This window comes from Mchenga conophoros, linkage group LG7 (genome assembly GCF_057382185.1).
Source record: "Mchenga conophoros isolate Kocher_MC1m ecotype Shallow Benthic linkage group LG7, M_conophoros_male_GT1.1, whole genome shotgun sequence".
Taxonomy (NCBI): Eukaryota; Metazoa; Chordata; class Actinopteri; order Cichliformes; family Cichlidae; genus Mchenga; species Mchenga conophoros.
In genome coordinates this window covers 40,832,848-40,850,777 of record NC_140532.1, presented here as the reverse complement: position 1 = coordinate 40,850,777, position 17,930 = coordinate 40,832,848, and the positions used below count along the sequence as shown (strand labels likewise).

Below are 17,930 nucleotides of genomic sequence, written 5' to 3'. Positions count from 1 at the left end.
CATCAATAATGATATAACACACTGGCTATTCAGGTACCCGAGCAGCCTTTCAGGTGTTTGAGTGCCTGTGTACCTGTTTTATTTAAAGGAGATATGTGGGAAACCATGTTGGTGAGGAAAGTATTCATGAGACCTAAAATACTACGCCTTGCAAATAGTTATGGGAGAGAAAAATCAACAGTTAACTTAAAATAACGTAGTCTTAGCTTCCAGAAACACCATTCTTATTTATACCTGCTCATTTTCCCGAAGAGATTAGCCTGATTGCAGGTCTGCCTTACTGGAGTTTATGTGTTTGTTTAGAAAAAAAGGGTATGACAAGCAACAGCAATCTTCCTACATTAAGTTGTAGCTTTTTCTCATACCGTGCAGCATCTTTTATCTCACAAATGCATAGATTAATCTCAAAACCGTCAATTCAAGTTAGCAATCTGATAATCAGATGCACTTGATTAATTGATCATCAGCAAGTGTGAGCACCTCTTTAAAAGCAGATTTTTTTGTCAGTTTGCTGGTCTGAAGCATTCAGGTGTGTGTCAAGGGCAAAGGTCATCAGGAGTGATTTTTAAAAAGTTGCTGCCCATCAATCTGGGAAGTGTTGTGAGATCATTTCCAAACAGTTTGATGTCCACCGTTCTACAGTGACAAAGATTATTTACAAAAACAAAAAATTCAAGACAACCCAAGGTCAGATCATGCGATGCTCAGAGAAATTGAAAAAAAAAACCTAAGAGCTACATCTCAGACTCTACAGTTCTCAGTTAACATGGTAAATGTTAAAGTCATGCACTTAAAACAATGTGAGAGACTGATATATAGGGATGGGAAGTGATAAGAATTCAGCGATTCCAGTCCAATTATTGATATCATTTAATGATTCAATTCCTTATTCGTTCTGTTATGGATTCTCATTGGGTTCTCACTGGCTCGTCTTTGAGTGTCACCAACATCGCTAAGCAGTATATCTTAGATATTCCTATTATTTGTTCATGTTAGAGGTATTTCTGAACTTTTTGTTGTGATTAGTGTTGGGGTTGTTACTCAAAAAATAATGTATTACACATATTACACAAAACATTAAATAGACTACGCGTTACATTCCCATCCCTAATCATATAGTCATACAAAATATGATTACTTTATTTTAATTCACATCTAATGCTGCTAGATGTAGTTCTACAAGCTATTGGATCATGGGATATAGTTAGCTACAGTATATACTGCTTCTGCAGCTTTTCTATTTCTGATAAATAAATATTGACATGGTTTAATATTTCATCTGTTGTACATTTGAGATTCTATTTAACTGATTTCAAGAAATAGGTGATTTTTTGTTCATGCCTTGATATGTGAAATCTTGGAATTGAAAGTCGGCATACTTTCTTTTTACTAATAGCTCTCATCATTTGAGGACGTCCCCAGCTGGCACTGGCACCGGCAGCGTTCAATCAGAACTCTAAATTTATTTAATGAAAGCGGAGAGACGAGCCAGGGCTTTACTTGAAGAATGCAACGCTCCCTAATGCTGATATTATATTTAAAAACTATATTTTTAAAGGTAAAAAGTGGACAAGAAAGACAGCAGAGGAAGACATGCAGCAAAGGCACCGCAACTTCTTTACTTATAGTCGCATGTTTTTCATGTCAAATCAGTAATCTAGGAGTTCTCTGCAACTTTCTCAACATAAGCAAAATGCACTTTTCTCATTTCAAAATATTTGTTGACAACAAAACATTTGTTTGTTTTGTAATATATGCTAATATCTACTCAGATATCAGACAGAATTGTCAGCTGGTTCCACTCAGTTTCCATCATCAGTGTCACATTAGCTCCACTTTAACTGATTTCCATGGGGGAGATCATTCAAATTCCCCTAAATAATCACTAGAGACCCACTTATCTGCCTGATGTTAACATCATTTTAGGTCGACATTGATGGCTAAAAAACCCCACTAACTGGTTTGGCTGGGTTCTAAGAATTAGAGCAGAGTGAAGTAAAAATAGTGGTGTGGGTTTCTCTATATGTTGAATAGTTACCACGACATGCGTGTCCCCAAAACACTGGCTGTTTAAAATATCTGTCTTTGGTCACAGAGCTAGATGACGCTTTAGAACAGCTTGAAAATTGCATTGATCCTGTCCCTATCGCAGATTAGCTGATCGTTGTCCTCCCGTAGAGCTCGTTGGACCAATATTGTTAAAAATGCCAGAAATATCAAATATCAAAGTTGGATATAATTGGACACAATATTGACATATTTTATATTAGAAGAGAATGCCCTAAAGGTCTTCTCATCTGATTGCAAATACTAAACAAAAACTAAACTCTGAAAGGGAATACATTGTGAAAATTAGCTCTGCCAACGCTAATTAGCACACTCTGTCTTTTGTCAATCGTCTCCCTCCCTTCAGTCTGACTATTCCACCGTTCATCACATTTGATGGTTATCAGATGAGAAAGGTGTAAATTGCTACTCAGAGCCATCTCAGCTAATTCCGAATCTCCCTGCTATTTTGCCTTCATTTTTCTGTCTGTCCTCGTCCATTGTTTCTTATCCTCTGCATTATTCCTTTCTTCTCTGTATGGATGTAGTCACAAACTCTTGGAGAAGGAAGGGCATATTACAGATGTGTTTTCCCCTATGCATAAACTTCTGGGATGAATATATTCAGTAACTGGAATGAAACTGAGATCATTTCTGCAAGTATGCCTGTGTATGTGTGTGTGTGTGTGCCATTTGCAGATATATCCATGTCTGTGTGTGCACATGCTAATGTCCATGAGCCACTGCTAGCCAGCATTAATGAGGTAAAGCCCCTGCCAGTCCCCAACCCCACCGCCCTTCTCAGAAGAGTAACACACAATCACGTGTTAATGACCCACCAGCATGGTGTGAATAAGAGGGAAGATGAAGCAAGTGGGGGCAGGGGTGTACAAAAAGAGATGGAGGGTGGATGCAGAGGAAAAATGTAATAATTGGTCAGTGTGAGTCCAGCACCACAGGAGACTTTATAAACAAACAGGCGGATATAGTTTGTCCAGGCAGCACACAGCCATTCATGTGAAAACCTGGTCTACTTAGACACCCTAGCTCCCAGTGGAAGACAGAGGAGGTTGTGCACACAGCAGACCACATGTTGTTAAAGGGAAGAATCAGTCCTTTTTCAAGCATTTTCAGTCTTCTTTAATATTAGGTTTAGATCATATTTTAGATTATTTATCCTACTGTGTTTTTCATCACTGTACACTTGATTTTAATTAAAGAAAAATGAGAAGGAAACTGCCATGAGAGAGAAGTAAAAGAGAGGGGACTGATGGGGTTGTTTATTACAGAATTGTTCTGGTAATGAGAATCAAATGGGGACTGGCACTTTGTTATTAAGCTTCTTGGCAGGGTGATTCTATTTTCCTGTGTTTGTGTGCTCTATTATCATGTGCATACAGTCCTAAGTGGCCAAGGCATGTTGGAAGAAGACTCATCTCCCTCGCTCCCTCCAGCGACTAGCACTGGCTGTAAGTTAACTGGCAAAACACAAGTGTGCAGACACAGGCGCTGCTGCTGCTGCAGCTGCTGCCAGGTGTATTGAGGAGGTAATAGTTAGGCCAGCGGCCAGTGGCTCAGAGAAGGAGAGCTGGAGAGAAAATGAGCTGCTGCTTCTGGTGGAGTCTGTTCGCCTGAGGGGCCAGCTCAATATCTGGAGTTGTTGTTTATCCGATTCCCCTGTCATCTTGCACCACTTTATACTTATCCCATAGTTTACCACTTTCCTCCTTTTAGCCATTCTCTCTGTTCTACATGCTCCTATACACGGCCAATTCCAATTCTGTCATTTTTCTCAAGCTGTTCACTGCATCTTGTACGCTTTTCTCTTTTTCTCCTCTCTTGTTCTCATTCTTCGTGGGTCTCACTCACTTTTCTCAGAGGCTACAACATCACCACAGTTTAATCCCCCAGCAGGTCTAAGCCAGGAGGGATTGAAAAATAACAAGTGTGTTTATGCTCTCTGCCCCCTGACTTCACCCAACTAGAACCCTTTGGTGCCTTTAGTGTCTGCCTGTCTGCTCCATGTGCTTCAGAGTAGTATTTTCAACAATGAAGACACTCTGCACACTGTTTCCAAATTACGACAAGAATATTTTGTTTATTACACTATCTCAATGAAAAACAAAAAGGCTTTCATATTGCAATAGGAAGACCTTGATATCATTTCTCATATATACATAATAGGTCAGTATCGACTGATAATATCAGCTGATTTCATTTTGTCTTGGTTTGTATCTTACTGCATTGTTTTCCATATCCCTGCAAAATCTGATATCTCAGATTGAGTTTCTCAATCAAAACCAAATCTAGTGATGAGACCCGTTTAGTATTAATGTTGGCTGCCTTTTTAGATTTCCTGCACTTTTAGTCCTCAGATCAGAAGTCAGCTTTACTTTATTGCTTTTAATTCTAACATCTGTCAACATTTTGGGAAAAAAATGTAAGCATTTTATTTGAAGATAAACTGCGAGGGTTGCAGCTGCAACCCGTTATTTTTTTTACTGTTTTATTTTTCTTATTTTCAAGTGCTGTTTGTTCTCTGTTGTGTAAGTCATAACAAAGATCTTGTTTGCAGCATTTTTGTTTTTGTATTCATATAAAAAATGTAGTGAAGGAATAGAGGTGGACTGTCCTGCACCGGCGTGAACTTGAGTCCCCTGAGTCTGGCAGGGCTTTGAGCAGCCAGTTTGTGTGAGCACATTCAGACATGCACAGCTCTGTAAATGTCATTGCTTTGGGTTGAGTGTGGCCAGATGCGCCTGTGTACTGTCACTAGTGATACTGTTGACATTTCATTTTGTGAATAGGAACGTTGTGTATCTGTTCACCTCAGCTTGCTCCATGCTGATAAAACTGGCCTGCGTTTTCATAGAAACACGGGATATTTAGCCATAAGATGAGCTAAGGTAGTAGTCGCTTTGATTTACTTTTTATAGTCATGAAGTGATTATAAAAGCTTTAGAAAACCATAAAGGACAGCTATTGAGCAGCTGTTGAATCATTTGTCATTTGTTTGTTCTTGTGTGTTCTGAGTTTCTGCAGATTCTCTACGTCTTTTCTTTTCAGTATTTCTTTACTGTCACTTCTGTTTTTATTTCTCTGAAAGTATTAAAAGCCAGGAAGAGATAAGGTTAGAAGAATCATTACTGTCACAGTTTTTGGAAGACATGCTCTGCAACATAACAACCTGCTTCACCAAGCCCTAAACACTGTATAAATTGAAATAGATTTTTACATTTTTAGGTCCACTTCTGAGCTTTGTCAACCTCTTCTTTTTTAAAAAGGTTTCTCCCTCTTTGTTGTTCAACCTGCAGTGAACTGAAACTCACTACTTTAGGATAAAGCAGAAGTCCCAAAGTCATTTTTCACACAGTTTTGGCATCGTATCCGCTTATAAAGTGGTTTCAAATATCGCACTACGCTGAATCTAGTGACACAATGCAGCCATGTCTTTTTATAGATAAAGACAATAAAGAGCATCTTATAGAAGAGTCGACTGGTTTGCATACATGTATGAATCAAGGAGAGCGTGTGATGCGTGTAACCAGCGTATGAAAACAAGCACATGTTTGTAATACATCTCCCACCCTCGGACTCCAGCCAGCTGATGAAAAATGAATGAAGGCCTGTGCGTGCGTGTCCCTGTGTTTGTGTCCACATGCCTAGCTCCGCCAATCAGCCAATCTGTCAGATCTTTTACACAAGGACAGACCTTGCACCCCTGCTGACAGGACTGTGTACATGTGAGTGAGAGACAGAGAGCGAGTGAGTGCAAGTGAGTTCAGCTGGCTTAGACAGATGTAGGTTGCAGATGCGAGTATGTGTGGTAAGCATGCAGTCATAATTAATCTGTTTTTTGATTGTTTTTATTTTGTGTCTGAGAAGAAATGGCGTTGCAATTCATCTGTCACACATCCTCTTGTGATCAAACTTTCATCCTTTTCTCCTTCTTCTTTTTTCTCCATCTATCAGAACTTCCCTATTGTAGAGTGGCAGCCAGAGTTAAAGAAGAAGAGCACATGAGGAGCGGAAGCAACGTGGCATCAACATCCTGACCGGTAACCTTGCTTCTGCACCCCACCACGTGCCCGGCAACTCCAGAAGTGACCGTCAGCAGGAAGGAAACAAGTGACCACTCCTCCTGCAGGCATGGTAATAGACTCTGTGTCTGTAAGTGCTGGAGGCTTGTGTGTGTGTGGCTGTGCTAGTGCATTATCGGCAGTAGAGAAAGGACTTCTTCAGATTGTATGATGTAAGATAAGTTGTACTAGACATGACAACAGAGAGTGTGTGTCAGAGATAGAGAGATACTTGATAATAGATTGTGCTGACAGGAGTTTTTGAGTGTGTAGTAGAAATTTTGAACTTAATCATTATTGTTGGGAAAAGAGGAGAAGGGATTGGAAGAGGAAAATGAAGTTATAAAAATGAAGAAGAGTCAAGGAAAAGGTGGGTGGTGATTAACAGAAAGAGAGAAAAATGAAGGTTTAATCATCGTTTGGCATTTTCTAGATGACATTCTTGTAACTTTGCAGATTTGTTCTTTTTTATATTTTCATAATACTTGTTCTACATTGTTACACCAGTGCGCAGTCACTTGCTGACATGCTGAATGAGGCGTAGATTTGAGGTTCGTTCCTTACATAAGCAAAGGCACAAGTGAGAGAGATGTTACACAAGGAAAAAGATGCCATAAGAAGAACTAGCATGTTGTTTAGGAGGAGGAGAGGTTGGCTGAACAGATCAAAGAGAATAGAAGAGGGAGAGGATGACAAGTGGAAGCAGATAAGACCATAAAAACATAAATCAGGGACAGGGGCATGAGACATGAAAAGTATAAAGGATGTTGCAAGCAAAAAAGTGGGGTAGAAAAGGAAGGTTAAGAGCCTGAGAGAGGTAGAGGTAGAGCACAAGTGAGAGAAGGGATTGATTAATGGTCTTGGCCTGTGACAGTGGGAGCTGTACCCCTGAGGGGGGAGGGGAGTAGAGCATAAGATGAATTATTAAAAACTAGAACAAGAGGAGAATGGAGGAAAAATGAGGACAAAAACAAAGTAAGTGGAAGAGTGGTTTGTAGAGCAGGGAGAAGGGAAATAAAGAAGGAAGAAAGGGAAAAGGTGCTAGGGAGGATAATCATGAATGACTGATAGAAATGGAAAGAAAACAAGATGTTACTGAAGGTGCTGAGGTTGGACGTTACAGAAGAGGTCACATGACTGAGCTCATAAATAACCAAGCTTAATACGACCAGTGCATGCTTGTGTTGCAAAAACAGTACTGTGATTAATCCCGAGTTTTGGTGATGCAGCAAATACTGACCTTGGCAAGGGTGTCACTGTATTAAAACAGAAAGTACACAAACAGCTTCTTCAACCTCTGAGTTTTCTGGATTTGATAAATACACCTGCCCAAAACTTTGTTTGTGGTTCCTTATTCTGTATTTGTCTACCTTAATGTTTAGGTCCCACTCATACAGGGCTAGAGACTGGTTGTGTATTCCCTTGGCAACAGGTTGAAAGAGGCTGCTGGCTATTGCTAGTTGAAAAAAGCATGAAATGGAAAGTATGTGGTCTGGTTTATGGTGGTGGCTTTCATACATCTAGGATTTGACAATAAAAAATTTGCATTTTTTCCTTGCATCCGATAGTTGCCAGTGGATCAGTGATCTGTCTCTAGCTCTAAATGAATGGAGCTATCACCTTATCGTTTGGCATTACCAGCAACCTCCAGCAATCCCTAGTTGTTATGAAATGGCTGTGTGCAGGCAGGAAAAGGACGCAAAGTGCACACTCCGGAGACAACGTAAACTCAAAAAAACAGCTTTAATGCCGAACTCAAAGTAACAAACTTCAAAATACAAAGAATAAACGCAGCCATGCAGCCAGAACACGCAGCATGAATGAGGATAGATAAGGGTAGAGCACAACACGGACACAGAGAAACAAAAGGCTTAAATACACAGAGGGAGCAATCAGGGAATGGGAAACAGGAGGGAAACACAGCTGGGGCAACTCAGGCCAAACGAGGCAAAGGAAGCAAAACCAGACACATTAGCATAAGACATGGACCTTCAAAGTAAAACAGGAAACATAGCACAGACACGCAGACCTGACACGGGGATACAGCAGACAGGGGAGGCAGCAACTATGGATCACAGACAGAAAACCAGAACACTAAAACTCTAACAAAACCCACATAGAAAACCTAAACTAAGAATAAACCTATAACCCATAATATAATGAAATGAACAAAATCAAAGAACCAAAACCGCAAAACACTGGGTCGATGACCCAGGCACCCTAACACTAGTAACCAGTCGATAAATACTCATTTTTCCCTAGCAACCGGTGGTTACCAGTCACCAACCAGTCTCTAGGTGTGTGGGATTGAGGCCCTAGTTGTGTCCTTGTACGTTATTTGTTAATTCCTTCATTTCTGGGGAGTGCACTTTCGAATCTGAAATGTGAAGCACTATTTGTTCATTTGTTTTTTTTACATTTAGTAGTAAGCATATGAAACTAAATTAAAGTTTGTATGATTTTTATGTTTTTCAAAGTGACATAATCTCATGTTATTTGTTTTTTATACACAATATTCTGGTATATTTTCATGTGCAGATATGCCATTATTTAATACTTTGTAAGTGTGCCCCCAAAACAGTGCAGTGTCAGTTCGTTTGCTTTAAGCACCCAGGTCATTATATTTTACAGGCAAGCAATAAACCTATAAGCCATGCTGACACATTACCAGGAGCAAAGGACAGAGATTTAAAAAAAAGAATCCAATCCTTTATCACAAAGTAGGGTGGGTACTGTAGTTTCGGATTGGGGGGATAAATAAACTTGACTGATTACACCAGGCTTTAGATAAATTAGATGAATGTCATCCTGGCTGAAGCACATTTGATAATATTAATGGCATGCTTAACACGCCATAAGGTTTTATAGTAATCTCCATTTCCCATTTCATCCCATGTTTATCAGAACTCTTGAGATGCTTGCTATGAAGTACCTATTTGATATTTTGCTGCAGCATGGAGTGTGATTTTTGTTTATATATTTTGATGTATGTGTACCCTGCTATTGTGACCATGTGTGCGTAATTTGAAAAACTGCGAGGAAAAGGGAGTGAACAATAAAACAGAATAGAGGAGTGTGGCAGGCCAGCGTGCCAAGCAGAGTGCAGATAAATCACAGGCTGAATTTTTAATGCAATCTCCCCTAGGCTGTAGTTGTTGCAGAGGAGGCACCGAGATGTTTGTTTTTTTAGTATTTCTTGTCCCTTCACTCAAGGCCTCTATTGTGACAGCTCTTTATCTCCTTTGACTCTTCATGGTTTCATGTGGTGTTAAAGACATGTGACATTTTCACAAGCACCACTTCTGATTTGTTTTTTCCCAGATATTTATAGGTGGTGATTTGTTTTTCTGGGTTTTAGAGTAGCTTCACCGTGGCCTGTGTTGTCAGCTACAGTACATACAAACCTTTGTTTCCTCTGTAGCCTGGTGAAAATATTAAAATCCTTATTTTCTGACCTCCCTCCATCTCCTGCAGATGTGTCACTTTTGTTTTCTTTGTTTGGTCCTCTTTTCTCCCTTATCTCATAGTCTCTCCTCACGTTACCTAGTTCTGTGTGCTGAGCACTCACATATCATGTCAGGCACATGCCTTATTAAAAGGAAAAGCACACATCTCATCAGACCCCCCCACCCCTACCCCACCCCACCCGTGTGAGCAAACACACACATGAAGTACACTGAAAAAAAAATTGGCTATAAATGTATCCCCATCTCCTTCCCAATGCAACTAATATTGCTCCACCAAGTCTTGTCCTTGGCATTGGGTCACATAATTTATAGCATATGGCTACAGAGAGACAGGATAAGTCAGGGGGAGCCTAAAAGAGACTGGCAGTAATGGAGAGGAAAGACATCAGAATCTGATGCCTCTTGTGTGAATTAGCTGCTACTGGCAGGGTGCGTGCCTGGCTGCAACACCTTGAACTCAAATGGTTTTATTGCAGACCATTAGGGACTGAATGAGTGGTGATGGATGGAAGTAATGAAAGTAATGTGTGTGTGTGTGTGTGTGTGTGTGTGTGTGTGTGTGTGTGTGTGTGTGTGTGTGTGTGTGTGTGTGTGTGTGTGTGTGTGTGTGTGTGTCAAACACACTGCATTCGATGTGATTGTGTGGGTTTCATGTGCGTACTTCATCCAAATTTAAAGTGTGATGCGAGTATTAAATATTTGTTGGATTTTTGCTGTGACATATACTAAATTGTCTTGCATCGGTGTATCTGCATGCTAACAGAGTAAACATTAAGCTGTAAATGCTGTGTAATGCAGTTATGTAACATCGGGCTGCCAGCTGGTTAGCTTCACCAGAGCTTGAAATGGAGTGTAATTGGTAAGTGTGTGGTCTAAAAGCTTCATGCTACAATGGCATATGAAGGTATATGTGTACACACATACACAGCATGGTGTGTGCTGGTGGTTTGCAGACAGTTAGGATTTAACTATTAAAAATCTGCATGTTTCTAATTCAGTTTTCAGGAAAGAATGCCAGGTAAAAGTTTACTTCACAATCTTAGTTATTTTGGATGCTTGATAGGCTTGGGTAGTTATACCAGTGCCACCCAGTGAATTTGATGTTCCTCCTTTGGATTGTGCCACAAAAATATGCCATCATAAGCTTGGAGGCATGCTTTGATGGGACAGACTGTCAGGAATCAGCTCCCAATTCTCATCCATAATGTGAGAGCTCTGGTGGTATGGTCTTTGTAGTTAAACGGTAAAGTTATGTTTAAACTGTGTTAATATAGTACATGATTCAATTTTCATCACACCCTTACTGTATCATGTCTGGCATTAACCTCCTAAGACACGGACCCTTCCACAGCATGCATTTGTAATTTTTCTTTGATATTTGGGCTGATTGGGACCTGATGAATGTAAAAACAAAGAATTACCAGATTTTTTTTTTTTACCTGATTCTTGTTTCTAAGAAAAATGAGAGCCATATATGAGGATATTTTTTAAAATTTTCAATAGAACAGTAGCAGTATAATGTCCTCGTAAGTGGATATCAGGCCCTTGTAGAGCAAAATTAAGTATTTTGGTCTAAATAACCCAAAATGCGGTGTCCACATGTGTGGATGCCAGGTCCTAGGAGGTTAACGACCCCTAAACAAAAACAGTCACCAGAGATCATTAGTAGCAGACACGGCTTAGTAACAGCTGCATTACACGTTCCAATTAACAATAACAGTGAGAGAGACCTGAACGTCTCTAAACCTGAACGTCTGCGAGAACAGTCCTGAGATTCATAATAATAACAAATACGTTCTAATACCCAGTAAGCTTTTGTTTATATACTGACTTTATTTTCCAACTGCCATTAAAATGCATACCAAAACATTATGTGCTGATATTGGACACAAACTGATTTTGACACTGGGGGCTGTTGCAGATATCGAGATCATGATCCTCGTGTTTTAATTATCATGTGTGATACGCACACATGCTCCAATTGACCTCTAATTTATATAGCAGTCAGGTTTATCTCGGTTATCCCTAACAGACTGATGGTACATCATCAACCTGCCAATGCAAAAGAATATTGATCAAAACGTTCCAAAATCACCTGTGAAACTGAGAAATCTCTAAACTCATTCAGCATACTGATCATCTCACTAAATGTCTACAACATCATGTCAGTACACACTGACTCAGGGGGTTGATTCTTTACAGTGAGCCCTATTTAACTACTCTGATTTACTTGGTGATCAGAGCAGCTGGGTAACAACTCCCCCGCCCTTGCAGGTCGAGTAGTTCTTGCTCACATACATAGATACAGACACTCTCCTCGCAATTTGGTTTATGGCTGCAGAAGCTTCCATTAGCAACAGCTCATAAAGTTTGCAACCGTCGGTCTGTTAAACACTGTTCTGAGAAGACACAATATGTGGTAGTCACTGCACTTTAGGTACACAAAAATACTCTCACAGCAGGTACAATCATTCTCTCTTAAGTAACAAAACTGTTTTGGTTTTATTTTTTTTATAAAGACAATCAATACTTTTTATTTTTTTGCAACCTGCAGTTCTTACATTTTTTTTCATTTGGTCACAAATTAATTCAGAGAAATAAGAGAAATTTTAATTGATAAAAATTGTTCATGTGTTCTGTTTGTTAAACAGCTGTTTCTACATTATAGTACTGTGTTGACTAAGCCTGCTTCTCAGACCTTTTTTTGGTATGTCTTGCTACGTCACCTGGCTGTCTGTGTCCCACCAATGGGGCCATCTCACAGATAACTTAGATAACTTATACCCATAACCTGAGAAGACAGCAGTTGAAACCACACCAAACTGACTGAATTCAAAAATTCAGCCTGGCCGTTTAAGCCTCGGTACTCCAAATTAAGATATGATATCATGGTTTTTATTGGTGGTATATTCTTTAAAGCTGTCTTAATTTACTCCACCAGTTTGTCTTTCCAGACTGTTAGCAATTCACTGTGACTGTAACCCTGCTAAATGTTCTTGTGACATTCGTTATACTGAGCTGCAGAGGCTGTAAGGCTGCAGTGTTGGTTCGGCATTCTGTTAATGGCTTTAGCTCACTCGCTCTATTGAAAGAGTGTCAGCAGTTGAAATACAAATTGGACTATTTAGTATTAAAGCACCTTAGCAAAGTTGGGATGTTTTGTTAAATATAAGCAGTGCTTTTCAAATTGTTTAAAGTTTATATACAATTTCCTACTGAGCAATCTTGATTGTTTGAGGAAAAGGTATGCTGATTTTGAAGTTGACCAGCACATTATAAATAAGTTGAAACATTAGTGGGGTTTATCAGGCTTCTTTTAATCAGAAAGCAGACAAAAAAGCAGGGAGCATGGCATGCAGTCTGGGGTGGACTCAGACACGGGCCTCTTTAGTGGCACCTGCTCAACCACGTGAGCCAGACAACACCCTAAGTACTGGTGTTTTTACCATTATTTTGCATCATTTTTACAGCACCCATGATATAAGTCCATGACATTTTTGACAGATATTCCAAAGAATATGATATCATAATTCTGAATATTAAACTCTTCTTTCTGTGACAGGTCAGCACACCTGTCAGACATAAGCTTCCACACACATACTCTTGTAATATACCTTCTTGCAGCTGCTTCCTATATTTAGAGTGTATATATTATTTGTTTAATATCCGTCTGCCTGTTTGTGGCATTTTTGACAATATCAGTAATATATTCTAAAGAATATTATAGCAATTTTTTGAATATTAGTTTTAAAATGTATGAGAGAAGTATACAGAAAGGATGATATCCATTTAAGAACCATACTTCCAATGTAATTTGTCAACAGACTACAGTGAATAAAGAACACCTTCAAATTGAGGGAAAAGCTCACAAATCCAAATGCAAACATCAGGCAGGACATAGAGAAAACTTCTGAACAGTATGGTACATCACTCTGTTTTTGTTTTGTTTATTTAAAATAATCTTTAGTTATGAATCCCCATAGCTTCCCTAATATGTTCCATATTTTAGTCTTTTGATGGTAATTTGTTTGTGTGCCAGGATATTGCCCCCACATCAGTTTGATACATTCACTGGCTTTCATGTTAGATTAAATTATTATTGATATTCAGCCATCTGTAGTTGGTAACAACCATACACAGAAATCTGTGTTAAGGTAAATTGCACTAAATGGAATGTTATTAAAAATTTGTGGGCAACTTTCAACTTTCAAGGGTTTTTTTGTTTTGAGGAGAAAATGTTTTCCAATTGTTGCTTGCTGTGTCAAAAGCCTAAAGGAAAATGTGGGTCTTGGAGATAAGCAGGTCAGCTTTACAGCTTACTAACAGCACACTGTTAGACTTTTCATCGCCACTTTACGGTAACATACTGGCGTCACTGTTGCCAGCGTCATACCGTGACGCCGTGTTACGGTAGCTTACCGTTCTGCAGGATGATACCGTTTTTTGCTGGTGTGGTATAATACTCTTGGACAAATTATGGTAACGCACTGTAGCCTTTTTTACGGTATCTCACTGGCGACAGTGACGAGGGTTAATGTGAACAACCTTTCGCTTCACAGTGGTCCCAGTCTTTCTGCTTGTCCCAACCTTGGAGGTACATTTTGTTCCCTCTTCAGGGTTTATCCTTACAAAAAACCTCGCACACGCTGACTTCTGGTATTCCAGGTTCAATACATAGAATTACCAAAGAAGACTGACATTACATCAGCAAAGGTGTTCTCTTTGTCCAGCTCAACAATTACACGCCCCTCTGCACTCACCATCCAGCAGGTGGCTATCATTGAACTTTGTCCTTAAATGTATAGGGGCAACATGTTGTCATTATGCAACATAAAATAATTTCAATACTTCACTTCTGCACACTGTCTAGATAGTCATAAAGCAAATAGCTATGTACAGTTAATTATTAATGGTCTTATGTACATAAGTCCGTTTTAACATATTATAATTGTACATAATTGGGAATTATTCTGCCCATTAACCCTTTAGAGCCGGTCAGAGCGGGCACGCTCTGTTTTGCGTAACTATTTTTAAATCCCGGTAGCTCTGCAACCACGTAAGCTAGCGCAATAATTTTTTTTGCATATGAAACCGGAGGAGTTGTACTTACATCTTATGCCATCAGCTTTCCTTCCACATAAAGCTTTGCAAAAACTGCATAAAAAGCACTTGCAGCAACAAAAACATAATATTCCAGAAACACGCATTGCCGATCCGATCAGCTGTTCAGAACACTTCCTACGTTGGAATAGACGTCAGCGCGAACTTTTGCATGTCCGCCATTACCTGCCCGAAACCGGAAGTGGCGTCATTTTCGCGGAAATGTAGTTTTTTTTACCATCAGGGCCTCAGGGCCTATACTGGTGTTTTTAAAAGTTATATTTGACTTTATGACTTTCTGTGTCTTTTCTGGGATGCTTAGGACTCATATTGCACTGCTGGAAATAGTTTATTTTGATGCATATGCTGCTTTTTTGCAAATTTGCAGTATAATATTTATTTTCGTTTTTCCTGCAGTATATAAAAATTGGTGTATTTCAAAAATAAAACTATGAAGACACTCAAAATAAATTTCCTGTGGTAGGAAACTATTTTATGCAACTTTTTTGTATTTACAGTTTTGAGGGATAAGCCTCTTAAATTTCTCTAACTAGAAATATATGTTAAAAAAGCAAAAACGATTTTCTCTTTTTTTGTAGTTTATTGCACTTTTTTGCAATTTATGTAATTACTATGTACTTAATGAATACATGTTATTAAAATCTGGGCTATAATTGTTGTATTGATGTATAGCAACTTGAAATGCTCCCAAAAATGGCACCACACCATGTAAAAATATAATATAAGCTCTGGCGGACTTGGTTCTATGGTAGGTCTTAAAGGGTTATTAAACACACCTAACAAAGAGTCAGCTCAGTTAAATTACCGGAGATGAATCAACTGTATGGTTATTTTGGAGTTTATAGTTTGTGCTGCTGTTAAACTTTACAGTATTGACTTCAGTATTTTTGCTGTTGGTGTAGCTAGACTACTATGTTGATCAGTAATATGTAATGTGAAATTTGATATTGTTACTTTGCTGGAGTCACTGAGACACATGTCCAACAACCTTGGTTTATAAAGGAAATTACAGAAATTTGAGCTAACAAAACAGAGACTGGATACCTGTGTCCACGAAAAGCTCCTGTGCCAAACAGAAATTTTAATATGGTCTAATTAGCTCGATTTCATAAATGACTTCTTACCAAGCACAATCAGCCTTGGGGTGCTTGGCAGGCTTTTAACATGCAAACTGAACAATATAAATTTGCGTGCAATGAAGCCACAAAATTTAGAAATACACATAGTTGCAAAGAGTTCAGTGACCAATTAGCTTTCCTGAATGACATATGCAAAAAATAAGAGTATTGTGAATAGGGACCAATTCCCAGTTTTTACATGATCAAAATTATTCACAAAAGGCTTCAATAAACAGAAAATGTGTGCCGACAAGAGAACAGTGCACACCTGAAAACACTGACCAGCTAACAGCTTTAAGCATTTGGGCGCAACCTCGGTAGTTCACCAATTCACCTGTTGCAAACGTCCAAGTTTCTTTTAAGTCTCATAAATCCTAAATAAATAAATAAACTATTACCTAACTAGTCTTTTGAGTCTCCACATTCATAGCTATTGACATTTTGTCTTAGCATTTGAATGAAAATATCCTGGTAGGGTAGCTTAAAAGTCAAAACAAACAGTAATAAGAACGCATTTCGGACTTCTCTCGAATAAGTGAAAAAAACACTTACCTTCAGACTGATTAGCTGGTTCCGATCCAACTTTAATGTGTCCCATGTCAGTCCGTTTTAGGGAAGAAGTGTTAAGTGGTTTCATTTAAATTTGAGATACTCCCGCATGGACGAGCAATTTGGAGTCTAGCAGAGTTATCACGAATAGCATATGATCTTCAGATATAATCCAATCAACCTTGCATTTAACCCGATTGAACATCCAGTTACCTCTGACTACTTTTGCACATGTTAACGATCTCATCATCACTCTGTGCTGCAGCGAACTGGATCTGTGGCACAGAATAGTTGATGGCCATGTTGTTCTCCTGCTTTGCAGCTTTGTTTGAGTCTGAATTGCGGCTTAAACGTGCAAAACTAAGAGAAGCAGATCAATATTTTCTTCTTGTTGTTATCTAATGGTGGTTGGCAACCAGCGAAAGGAGCATTAACCACCTCGAGCAATATTTTCTATCCCCATTGTTGTTTAGAAAGTGAATACCTGATGTGTGCGCCATACGTCACGTTGTACGTCAGGTGAAGGTGTGGTGTCGGCTATCGCACCTGTCGCATTAAAAAGCTTTAAAAACGTAACAATCGCTTTAAAAACACAACCCAACGCGCTAAACTGTGATAATGTGTTACATTATCACATATATCAGGACATCTCTTCTGAACCAAGACGAAGTGGTGCTACAAAGGAATTATTTCTTTAGGAGAGTGCATTTCATAGCAGTCTGGCCTGCAACAAAATGCATCGCTAAAAATACAGTTTCTGCTTGTCCCAGGATTTATTAATTTTGAGAGTGAAGTTGTAGAACTGATGCTGGTTAGTGGTGTAGGTTTCATGGATGTGACACCTTAACTTGTGTAAAATGACGACCAGAGCATATTATTAGGTTAGGTCACTGTAGTTAGGCAGAGGTGTCTTAAAAAGTACCACCTTATACAAAACAAATGAAGGTCCAGAAAGAATAAGAAGAGAAAAAAAGGAACACCCTGCTAAATTAAGTCATTTTTAAACATTACTCTAAATGTAGCCATTAGTATTTGTTGCTGGCCATACAAAAAATAAGTATACTTCAATTATATTTCCCAAGTATACCTTACCTAGTACGTATACTAATAATGCTTCTTGGGACTATATTGGCCCCCGTTTTAGTACATAACAGTATTCTTGAAATTAACTTTTAGATGTACTTTTTGTTCATCATAATTGTACTAGCACAATGTCATAATGTCTACAAGAGTATAATTAAAATATACTCGACTCTATCACAATACTATTAATTAATAGTATTACTAATGTTTCACATTGTTTGACTAAACAAATACATTTATTAATATATGAGGTTCCATTCAGCTCAAGGAATTAAATTTTAGTGTGGCTGCAACTTACTCCTTAAGTTAAAAATGATGCTGTATATTGTAGTTTATATGTTATACTACTTTCACAGTGAATCACATTTTATAGTAATACACTCTGAATGAGGATTTAAGTAATTACTCTTAGATCTACAGTAGAAAACAACAGAAATCCGGATGGTGTAATAGTATAATCTCAGTAA

General features: G+C 38.7%; 1 protein-coding gene across 3 annotated transcripts in view; it reads left to right on the top strand.

The window, feature by feature from the left end:
- strbp (spermatid perinuclear RNA binding protein) overlaps positions 1 to 17,930 on the top strand; it is a 104,792-nt gene that overhangs the window by 53,268 nt on the left and 33,594 nt on the right. For all 3 annotated transcript variants that reach the window (XM_085279262.1, XM_085279261.1, XM_085279264.1), the window contains exon 3: positions 6,019 to 6,198. In XM_085279262.1, coding sequence (XP_085135388.1) covers positions 6,196 to 6,198 — 3 coding nt within the window. In that variant the 5' untranslated portion in view covers positions 6,019 to 6,195. The remainder of the gene's footprint in view (positions 1 to 6,018; positions 6,199 to 17,930) is intronic.